Below are 12,282 nucleotides of genomic sequence, written 5' to 3'. Positions count from 1 at the left end.
CACTAAAATACGTAACCCTCAATTTCACATGGTTTTGAGTCATTTTGACGCAGACTGGTTTTGCATCTTCGCAAGCTCCCAAAGGCCTCCTGGGCAAACAGAATTAGTCATAGAGCTGTAGACTATGATCAAAATATGTTTGAAAATTAAAATGAATAGTTTTACAAAGAAGGATTAAATGGTATTAATAGCAAGGAATTCTCAGGAGAAAAAAATGAAAACCATGCTATTGCCAAAGAAGCAAGTATTTGTGTGCAGCACAGAAATATAAGAGCACCCAATTATTTTTTTTAATTTTTAATTAAAGTTTAAATTATTGTATATTTAATTTTAAATATCCTATATTTGCTTGTTAATGTATTCATATTTGGCCTGATGTGGGTTATATTTTATTTTGCATGTGGAATTAGGAGGTAGAAAGACTGTACAGTGGTACCTTGGGTTAAGAACTTAATTCGTTCCCGAGGTCCGTTCTTAACCTGAAACTGTTCTTAACCTGAAGCACCACTTTAACTAATGGGGCCTCCCACTGCTGCTGCGCTACCGCCACATGATTTCTGTTCTCATCCTGAAGCAAAGTTCTTCACTGGAGGTACTATTTCTGGGTTAGCGGAGTCTGAAACCTGAAGCATCTGTAACCTAAAGCATCTGTAACCCGAAGTACCAATGTATTTCATAAATAGTTCCCCCTCAGACAACACTTGGTACTTAAGTATCAAATATACCAATGCCACAACAGTTCTGAATTATGCAATCCCAGTTCTTTAAAATTCACCAAAGCAGAGACTTGATTTCCCCCCCTGCATTCAGTTTCCATGTGTCTTTAAAGGGAGATTACTGAATTAACCATGCTTGTGTCCTTTATAACTGCTGCCACAAATAGGTACTTCTGTAATTAGGTGTGAGCAGATTGTTTGAGAAGCCACAATTGGACATGCTGTTCTGTCAAAAGCTGGTTTAGTTAGATATAGGTTAACATCAAATGCAAGTTAAAGTTTATATTTGTTAAGGGCACTGATAATATCTTATCTAGTACTTTGGTATCCTTATGTCATTACAGGGTTCAGTATATTGATGCATTTAGCAACTTCCTGTTAATAGGCTCTTGTATTTAATTTAGGATTCATTTCATACACTGAAAAAATGGGTAAAAGAACTAAAAGAACATGGTCCTGAAAACATTGTAATGGCCATCGCTGGAAACAAATGTGATCTTTCTGATATTAGGTAAAGTACTGACCTTTTGTCTTCAAATTGCTTGTTCTTGCCTCTCCCCCCCCCCCCCAATATCCCTGTGATATTGAGTGGCATATATGCTTGATTGCACTGGCACAAAGTCATATCAAGCCAATAAACAACATATCTGGATTTCTGTTTTCCTTTTATCAGCCTTTTGGTCATAGATCCTAAGTGTTTGATATCAGACGGTTTTTCTCAGTATCATAGAGAAATTCCTCTTCACAGTTTATTCACTTGATGAAAATACCATTTTGTTAAGGCTGATATAAATAGTGCAAGTTTATTGGATTGGTTTAAAATTAATTGGAAAGTTTATTGGAATGGTTTAAAACAGCTCTGCTTTTCAATAAACATCGTTGTCCTCTTAAATACAGTGGCACCTTGAGATAAGAACTTAATTCATTCTGGAGGTCCGTTCTTAACCTGAAACCGTTCTTAACCTGAGGTACCAATTTAGCTAATGGGGCCTTGCGCTGCCGCTGCACAATTTCTGTTCTTATCCTGAAGCAAAGTTCTTAACCCGAGGTACTATTTCTGTGTTAGTGAAGTCTGTAACCTGAAGCGTCTGTAACCTGAGGTACCACTGTACGACGGGACGGGTAGGGCCCAGTGCCCCTGCCCCTATTGGCCTTGTGGACAAGGCCTACCCCAAATGGTGGGTCTGGCAATGCCAGAGGAGGCTGTGCCTGAGTGACAATCCCTTCCCCTGGCCCACAGGGAGATGGTGGATGCCATCCCCAGAACCAGCCGTGGCTGTGCTTTCCAGACATGGGTCTAAGCACTTTTGTCTTTGCCCCACCATTCCCTTGGAAAACTTGCTCTAAATGGGAGGGAATGGGGAATGGATCAATTCAGAGAAAACCCAATTGATGTTTGCTCCAATTCAGCTGTAAAGATGTGGTTTGCCAAGAGGAGGGGGAGAGGTAGGGCAAGCAAAAGTGTGGATGAACCCCAAGTGTCCTGTGGAAGCTATGCCCATCCCTGTAAATTAGGGGTGGGGAACCTTCTTAGAACCATGGACCAGATCTGACAGGTAGGTGGGACTGCCCATCTGTCATTATGTTATCACATAATTGCCAAGTGGGTTACCCCACCCATCTGTCAAAATCCCTTAAGCAGCTGAGTTGGGCAAGTGCAAGGGAGCTCTCTTTGCCTCATGCTGCTCCTTTAAACTCCTGAAGTCAGAGGCTTAAAGGAGGAATGTGGGGAAGCTTGCAACGAGCAGCACACGGAGAGGAGAAGTGTTTTCTATTGAGTAGAAACTGTTTTCCTTTCCTAGAGTAATGCAGGTTATGATAAGGAACACTTTAACTCGAGCAGCTACTTCCTATGTTTTTGGATTCACAGCAGTTTAATTTCATTTTTTAATTTTAGGGAGGTACCTATGAAAGATGCCAAAGAATATGGAGAGTCCATAGGAGCAATTGTTGTTGAAACGAGCGCCAAGCATGCAATTAACATTGAAGAACTCTTTCAAGGAATCAGTAAGTAAAGTCAGAATATTTGTGTGTGTAAAAAAACAACTTCAAGTTGCTTAGTATTTTAATTTTTTTTTTACATATAGAATATTTTATTGATTTGTAATAAAATAACCAATCATTTTCAACAAAACCTATATAACGTTACATACTTATATCATTAACATATAAAAATAAAAGTTGAGTGGGGACACTGTCAAATAACTGAATCATTCAATGCATTGTCAATACTTCAGCTATCCATGACATAGGCTATCCATAAGTAAGCATGAGTAGCTGGAGGCCTTGTGAAAAACATTGCATTTCTCATTTCTATTTTTATGGAATAACAATAAAGGTGTTAGCAGCTGTTTAGAAATAAAAATCATTTCAGAGAATATAGGTTTAGATAACTTTTGGAAAAAATGAATGCATGTCTTCTTCTTTGGCAATCACTCGTAGCCGAGTAAGATTGTCTTCCATAAACACGGTTTTAACAGTGAGCCCGTAAGTGACTGTGGATGCCAGTTCTGGATCCACAGTGGGGACATTGGTTTCTGGACGGGAGTTGTTTCTCCCGTTCGTCCTGAGTTCTTCAAAGCCCATGACACCTTTGGTAAAGGCTGTTCTCCAGTTGGAGTGCTTGCAGGTCAGTGTTTCCCAGTTGTCAGTGTTTATACTACCGTATTTTTCGCTCTATAGCACGCAGATTTTTTCTCCTAAAAAGGAAGGGGAAATGTCTGTGCGTGTTATGGAGCGAATGTGTGGTCCCTGGAGCCGAAAAATGAGGCAAAAATCAAACCGCGCTTCAGGGAGAAGGGAAGCCTGAAGAGAGGAAGTGGCAGCTTTCCTGCATTCTGCCTCAGGGTCTTACTGCCCGCCCTCTCTGTTTCGTTACTGTGTTTGCTCAAACGGAACAAAGAGCAGGGGAAGCCCCTCCCCTCCAGGCAAGTAGAGGGGAAAGCAGAGCGTCCGTCCTTCTATCCTCTCCCTGCTCCGGAGGAACAATGTTTGTGAAGGGAAGAGAGATTACAGGTTCGGCTTAAAATTCTGATTTGACTTCCTGCTTTTTGTTTTTGGAGACACACAGCATTCAAATATGCTTTCTTCCATTTAAAGAGGGAGAGAGAGAGAGAGAGAGAGAGCACACGCTGGCTGGCTTGTGTGGGTGGGTGGGGGAAAACTTTTGCCTTCCTTTCCTCACGTTATAGCCCTCTCCTGCATTCTTAGCCTTCTGTGTTTTTCCTTCCCTCCCCACTTAAAATGTGGTTACAAAGCATGGATCCACATGGATCCTCAGGATCTTTGCATTGGGTCACCCCAAATTCACCATCAGAGCACACAGCATGTCCATGGCTACAGCCTGCCCCCCCAAAAAAAATCACGCACCCACTGTTGCCTGGGGCTGCAATGGTGCAAAAACGTGGTTACAAAGCATGGATCCACATGGATCCTCAGGATCTTTGCATTGGGTCAGCCAAAATTCCCCATCAGAGCACATAGCATGTCCATGGCTACAGCCTGCCCCCCCCAAAAAAAATCACGCACCCACTGTTGCCTGGGGCTGCAATGGTGCAAAAACGTGGTTACAAAGCATGGATCCACAGGGATTCTCAGGATTTTTGCATTGGGTCACCCCAAATTCACCATCAGATCACATGTCTGTGGCCACAGCATGAAGCACAAAAATGATACGTCCACTGTTTCATTCAGAATATTTTTTCCCTTGTTTTCCTCCTCTAAAAACGATGTGCGTGTTATGGTCAGGTGCGTGTTATAGAGCGAAAAATACGGTACTTTTTTAAAAAAACATTTGCCATGAGAGAGTCTTTAAACCTCTTTTGGTGACCACCAGCATTATGCCTTCCATTTTTAAGTTAAGAACTTATGAGTTAACTTTAACTTTGAACTTATGAGTGGATGTACAATACTCATAACAGGAGCATCATATACATTTACCATCGACATTAGTAACATCTGAAATATTTTTGAAAGTATTTGCCTGATTAAAACTATACCTGCATAGTCAAGAGAATATATATTATAGCCCTATATTTCCTTAGTATTAGTATGACGTTCCAGATAAAGACCTAAGGGACTTGTGAAGGATTTGCAGCTGCTGCTGTTTTATGTCTAACTGTGCCACCACTAACTAAATAAATCCACCAATATTACATTATTTTTAGTCTGCTGCTGAGAAGAGATAATTCAATATGTGTGAGGAGCCTTATGGCTGTAATCCTTAATGACACTGATATAGCAACCAAAAATAGCTGCCTACATTTTTCTTCGGCTGAAGTATATGCTACTTATTTATTATTATATTTGATACATTTATATCTCCTATTTCCTTCAAGGACCTTCACAGTAATCCTAGGAGATAGGACAGGCTGAGAAAGAGTTGCTTGGCCAAGGCCACCCAGTGAGTTTAATGCTGAGCAGGGATTTGAAGCTGGATTCCCCATCTACTCTTAATCCATTGCAACATGCTAGCTGTTTCTTAGGAAGTTATATTTATTTTAATTTATCATAAACATTTGTATAGTTGCTGTGGTGATTGCTCCATTTTGCATAGACTAGCTTGGCCTGTCTTAACACAGCAGGCTCTGGCAGGTAGAACTTGATAGCCAGCTAGCATGATTTCCCAGGCATAAGCAACCCCTCACACAAGCGGGTATGACATTGATTTTTCTAATTCTCATCCTCCTTTATCTCCTTTTTCCTATTCATTTATACTTTGGAAGAAGGACAAAAAGGAGCTTATTCTTCTGGAAGCTTCGGCCAGTTTAGGACATAAGCTCTAGCAGGTTAGATACAAGCAGTGGTGTGACTGAGCAACTCAGGGCTAGCTATTGTTAATTGAATTTATATTGTGCCCTTCCACCAAAGAAACCCGGGATGGTTATATTAAGGGGATGAAGCCTTCCTCTCCACTTCCATAACACATAGTTTCACCTCTTTACCTGTAGCTATTTGCTGTCCTTGTGCTCTCATGTGGTGCACCACTACTCTCACTATGGCACATTGTTTCCTGGTACATGGGTGTTTCCTTCTCAAAGGAGAGCAGTTGTAAGGCTAGCCTTTTTTTACCCTTCTACTCAGGTTTTAGAAAGGTAAATCTACTCAAAATTTTGAGTAGGGTTTTTGAGGGCTGAGTCACACGAATACTCTGCCACTAACATAAATGTTAGAAGCCTGATCTTTGCTATTGAAAACACCTCTGACATCCAGGAGACTTATACTGACTGGCAAAGAATGTGAAAAGGGATATGGCTAGTCTCCTAGGGAGCACTAGGATACGTGGCAGGTGCCGATGTCTGAAATTGGACAAGTCTGACAAGAAGACACTATCAATCAATATATGTCAGTGGGTATAGCTCATTCAGAAGCTGACTTAGAATAGAGCCATCTTATCTTCTCTAAAGAGTGGCTGCTGACTTGCATAGTAAAATATAATTTCATCTGCTTGTCTATTACAACTCTCTGTGATTCATTAAATTTGGCCTGATTATAGGAATTGCAGTCTTAAGACTGCAGCATTGCTGTACAGTATTCCCCTCCCTGCAACAGCTACCCATTGGGAAAGCTTCCCATAAAAGACATTTCAATATAGTTTCAAATAGAATTCCTTAAGGGGAAGGTGGATTTTGTTTGGATTTTATCCTAAAGTAATTCTGGCACTGATTAGAGCAGCTGCTTCGCATAACTTCCATTATGTGCCCACCTCCTCTGCCCAGATTATGAAGAATTCCTTTAGAAGTTTGTGACAATATGCTGCATGTTCATGCTTCCATAGCAAACAAAGGGTGACATATAAAAAGTGGACTTCACAAACAATAGAAGTTTAAACAAAGAGAAGCAAAACTGAAAAGATGCCATAATTTAGCACTATGTGACTATCAAAGCTCTCAGATTTGTAAGAGCAATAATATATGAAAATAACATATAAGCCCGCTCTCCGCCCCCCGCCCGCCCCCCCCGGAACAAGAGGCTACCACAGCTAATTTCATCTATGATTTCAGTGCAATATAGTACATTTGATCTGTCAGCTTGAAGTGTACTTTATTATGGAAAGATTAGACCTGAACTTCACTTATGATAAACTCAGCCCCAAATCTCCTTGATAGTGCAGAACATTACCTATTTGAGTGGTTTTTGAAGATGAGTGGTTTGGAGCAAGCAGCCTGTGTAACTTGTGTTTGGGTAGTAAATAAGCCTCTCCAAATCTTTAATCATTAAGCAGCCTAAATACTTAAGTAAAGTAGCGTAAATCTAATAAATCATAAGAATGCAGACCCATACTTGTCAATAACTACATTTATTTCATTTCATGGGTTCATAGTATGCTGATGCATCAACAAAAAGGGAGTGAATACAAATTAGCTAATTTAGTTAGAATACTTATATCTACTTTATAGCATAAGTAAATGCTGCAGTTCTATATACTTTTGCCTAGTATATAGCCCTATCAAACTCAATAAATCTTACTACTAAGTAGATATGTATAGGATTGCTAAATTACATAAATTATATAATTGCTAAATTATACAGTATGCCTAAAGCTATTGTCTATGTTAACAGCATGCTTCTTTGAAACCAACCAAATGTACCACAAAATAGGAACCAAAGTTGAACAAATCCTTGCTGTACAATAAATGGTACATTAGAATAATTTATGTAATTCAGCTACTGCCAAAGGAACTTATTTCTAAGCGGGAAAGAGCCTCCCATTATCAAAATCTCTGTTAGTGACTTACAGTGCAATCCTAACCATGCCTACTCAGAAGTAAGTCTAATTGAATTTGATGAACATTGAACAGTGCAACTGACAAAATCCCAGTTTATGGGATGTGACCTTTGGAAAGCTGCCCAGCAGGGAATGCTGCCCTCTGGTTGAAAAATGCTCCCCACCCTGTGCTACAAATTGCAGCTGGGAACCTGTACATGCAAAACATGCACATTGATATTGAGCTGTGGCCCTTCTTAATTTAGGCCACTTAAATTATCAGCGTCTAGGATAGGTGCTGATTTAAAAGCCTTGGCTGGCATATGCAGTTAATGCATGCAGTTCTCTTTAATTTAATTGGAACTCAGAGTGTATAACAAGGACTATAATGCAGATCTACTGCTAGAGCTAAGCAGGTCTAGTATTGTAAGATGCTTGGATGAAAGAACGCCTATGAACCATATGCTAACTTGCTCAGAGCAATTCAGAAGTGTGGCATGTACGTAAAATAAAATTGCCTGGCCGTCAAAGATTATGGTTCAAGTCTAAATATACGAGCATTCAGAGATAATTGCCCCAGGGTTGCATTGTTAATTATGACCATGACATTCTGTATAACATACCACAGTATTGCCTCCCACTGAAAGACCAAGAAAAAGTGGGGGTGCAAGGAGACATCTGAAGGCAGCCCTGTTTAGGGAAATTTTTAATGAGTGATGTTTAAAAATACATTAAAATCTTTGTTGGAAGCCACCCAGAGTGGCTGGGGAAACCCATTCAGATGGGTGGGGTATAAATAAATTATTATTATTATTATTATTATTATTAAGCACAATATTAGAGATTGTTTAAGATCTTTTCTGCTTACATAGAACCACAGAATTGTAGAGTTGGAAGAGATCCCAAGGACCATCCATTCCAACCTCCTGCAGTGCAGGAATCTGAACTAAAGCATACATGACAGATGGCTGTCCAACCTCTGTTTAAAAGCCTCCAAAGAAGGAGAGTCCATCACCTCCTGAGGGAGACAGTTCCACTCTTACTGTCAGAAAGTTCTTCCTGATTAGTCAGATTCTACTTTCTTGTAACGTCCATTATTTTGGGTCCTAGACTCCAGAGAAGGAGAAAATAAGATTCCATCTTCCACATGACAGCCCTTTAGATATTTGAAGATGGCTATCATAGCTCCTCTCAGAGTCTCATCTTTTCCAGGCTAAATATACCAAACTCAACCATTCCTTATAAAGCTTGGCTTCTAGACCCTTGATAATTTTGGTCCCCCTCCTCTGCACGTGGAGCTGGTCCTTCCTGTGCAAGGGTAGAATCTTACATTTGTCTATATTGAAGTTTATTTTGTTAGTTTTGACCCAGTTCTCCAATTGTTAACGTCATATTGAATCCTGATTCTGTCTTCTGCAGCATGGGCTACCCCTCCCAGTTTGGTGTCATCTGCAAATTTGATGGGTATTTTACATGATACAGACGTTCCAAAGGGTGCCTTAACTTGAAATTGCCATATGTTTCAGAGAATGAGTGAATTGGCAACTGCCTTAGCTTTTCTATTAAACCATTAAAAAAATCCTAGAACATGAAGCAAAAAATCTGGCAATATATTGTTACTTAGATTATTGATCCTGAGTTCTTTAGAAATCCACAAGTAATATTCAATCATATTTTTGTGTAAAAACATTCTGTCCATGATGGAGAACCTCTCATCCTTGGTCCTAATTAGGCCCACCAGGCCTCCCTGTTTTGTCTAAGCCACACCTACAGTATCTGCCCCAAATGTGATATTGTATGCTGTCAGCAGGTAAAGACTAAGTTGTCCCGAAAAAGGGGTTGCTATGCACCACCAGTCATCTGAGTGGGAGTATTGCAAAACACTTTGCATAGCACCTTGAGTGGCTCTTTGCAAGCACTGATAATCAGCTGTTTGTTGTTGCTTGCAGAGGGCCATGTGCAGGGCTTTGAAGCCCCGATGAACAACTAATTGTAGGGACTTCAAAGCAGCAATTCTGTTTGTGCCCTTACTATTAGCTGATTATCTCGGCTTCAAAGCGCCGTGGAATTTCCTGTTCACAGATCCCTTGTGTTGAATGCAATTTGGTCCTAAAAGAACATACAGTGGTGCCTCGCAAGACGAAAAGAATCCGTTCCGCGATTCTTGTCGTCTAGCGGTTTTTTCGTCTTGCGAAGCAAGCCCATTGATTAGCGCTACAGCGGTCTAGCGGCTTTCCGTGATCAGCTGTTAAGCGGGTTTTTCAGCGGAACAGCTGATAGGCGGCTTAGGAAAAGGAGGGGAGCGAAAAAAACCCGCGGGGACGCGCAAGATTTTTTCGTCTTGCGAAGCAACCCCATAGGGAAATTCGTTTTGCGAAGCGCCTCCAAAACGGAAAACCCTTTCGTCTAGCGGGTTTTCCGTCTTGCGAGGCGTTCGTCTTGCGGGGCACCACTGTACCAGGCTTTGAACACTTGCATGTGTTTTGTTTTTCAACATGTCTAGGTCGACAGATTCCACCCTTGGAAACTCATGAAAATGGCAACAGTGGGACGATAAAACTTGGAAAGCAGACTGCACAAACAACTAAGCGGTGTTGTTAAACCAACTCAACCTGGTTTGCATTACTTGAAAAAAAGAAAAGAAATCATTTGCTTATTTATTGAGCTACAGACTTCAGAAACTCAATGACAGAACATCTTGTCTAAAAGCAATAATATCAGTGCTTTCATTGGAATTGTAGGAGAAAGGTCTTGGATCTGCACAATTAAAGTGGACAATTCATTTTAGCAATAAACTGTTTAAAATATTGACTCAGATTATTGGAATAATCTGTTTAAACCAATGGGTATTTTAAATAAGCCTTTTGTTGATAAGAGCAAATGTTACGTTTTCAGTACAATATTCTGATTTGACCTTTATGAAAAAAACATACTATGGTATTTTAACTAAGTGAAGGATATGTACTTCTTAATCTTTTTTTCTAACCAGATTTGGCTTCTGTGACTTTGTTTCTAAAGCAATAACTTAAAAGGGTGCCAATTACGTAGCTATCTTTGAACAATAAATAGATAAAAATAATAGTAATTTTTTAAAAATAATAAAATTCTGGTAATTTTTAGCTTAAAGCTGTAGTTTCTTCTATACTTGAAAGGTAAAAGCAGTAATTGCAAACTCGACACTTTTAAGTACATTAGGAAGTCTTAAAGGAGTCGAGAGCGGGTGTAGCACTGTAAACTCAAAATGTTTGCATTTAACATCCAATTACCATAGTAAAAATGATTAGCAGAAGCTGTTCCAGAAGCCAAAAATGAATAGGATAACACACCTTCCACTCCAGATACTTGAATTCATTTAAAGCCCATCTGGTGGCAATGCAGTACTATGAAGATCTATCAGTAGTTGTGTCTTTCCCTGCTCCATAGTTTGATACAATGAACTAAATTCTTCTTCTGTCTCCTTCAGTTTCAATTACTGGACTGAAGGTAGACAAGACAGCAGCAAACCCAGCTCTGTTCACATCTGCCCTTTTTCACAAAGTATAAATCAGCTTTTAAAGGACTTCACCTTACAAATACTGAACTGGCATTTGATGCCAATGATATGTCTGGAAATAAGCAGATGGAAGTAGCCAAATTATGTGGCATCAATAACAACCACTGGACTCCAGTCCATAAAAACAGTGGTAAGAACAGTAGTGCATATTTTATGTGTGTGTTGCCATATTCATTTCAGTCTTGCCACTGTCTTTGTTTCAAGTTGTTGAAAGTGGTGGGGTAAGTAGCACTGACGTAAATAATGTTGATCTGTGAGAAGAAAGCAACCTAAATACATTAGCAAAATCTGTGCATGGCCTTGTTGATCACAATCATGGGAAATGTGGCATGGCTACATCACAACCTAAGCCTCAAAAGCCAGTGTTTTGCTGTTTGAAAAAAGAAGTGTGCAGTTGATTGTCTTTAAATATCTATAGGTTTTGCAACATGCACCCTTTGTGGTTGATTGAGAAAGGGTAGTTGCATTATTCTAGCATTTACCTTGAAGCTGTTGAAGGCTGAAGAATATCTTTCTGTGCAGTGAATTGATATAGATTGTACCACAACAGCTTATAAATGCAGTTTGGTTGCAAATACAGCATCAGGAGAGGTTATTTTCATGCCCTCAGACACTGTATATAGAGATAACGCACAATACTGATTCAATGTTTGGGCAAGTTTATTGAATTGATACATTGCTATTAAGTTGCTTGTTCATATTTTATGTACTGAAGTCACAAAGAAAATGCTTCCATGTGGGCATGGGAGGAGCCAGTCAATTTTGCAATCCACGAGAAGCCCATTGAGCTGCATGATATGCTACTCCAGAGTACTTCTTGCTTTTTGGTGATGTTTTGGGGCTTCTACAGAAATGGGGGAACTGAAAATCCCCAGCTTATAAGTAGAAGTAATATTTTTCTTCTCTGCTCACATACATAGGTATTCTTACCTGAATAGGTTGTGAACCACATTACCAGTGGCTAAAGGAAGCCCCTTTTGGGAGCTAAAACTGCCAAATGACAAAATCATAAAGTTCTGGGTAATGTGCCTTTTCCTATGATAAACCAGAATGACCTTTTGTGTGTGCAAAGTTAGCTATATAATCCCCATTCCCACCCCCACCCCCGCAGTTGGAATAGTTTCTGCCACCTCAGTTCTGCTTCTGCTTGCAAGATGACGGAAGAGATCAGTTGTGAAAACAGTAGCATTTTCCATAGGGGAACAGTATTTCAGAAACAAAAAATGAACATGAAATTGCTTAGATCTCATACTGTAAAAATGTTAAATCAATTCTACAAGCAATAGAATGGGTCCATACATGATACT

General features: G+C 39.8%; 1 protein-coding gene across 2 annotated transcripts in view; it reads left to right on the top strand.

Annotated features, from left to right (window-relative positions):
- Positions 1–12,020, top strand: part of RAB31 (RAB31, member RAS oncogene family) — a 38,240-nt gene extending 26,220 nt beyond the window's left edge. For both annotated transcript variants that reach the window (XM_082234929.1, XM_082234928.1), the window contains exons 5-7: positions 1,121–1,227; positions 2,614–2,723; positions 9,926–12,020. In XM_082234929.1, the coding sequence (XP_082091055.1) occupies positions 1,121–1,227; positions 2,614–2,723; positions 9,926–10,023 (315 nt within the window). In that variant the 3' untranslated portion in view covers positions 10,024–12,020. The remainder of the gene's footprint in view (positions 1–1,120; positions 1,228–2,613; positions 2,724–9,925) is intronic.
- Positions 12,021–12,282: the final 262 nt, after the last annotated feature.

The sequence above is a fragment of the Podarcis vaucheri genome (assembly GCF_965113315.1).
Source record: "Podarcis vaucheri genome assembly, chromosome: 8".
In the NCBI taxonomy this organism is placed as follows: Eukaryota; Metazoa; Chordata; class Lepidosauria; order Squamata; family Lacertidae; genus Podarcis; species Podarcis vaucheri.
This window is presented reverse-complemented; position numbering and strand designations above follow the sequence as displayed.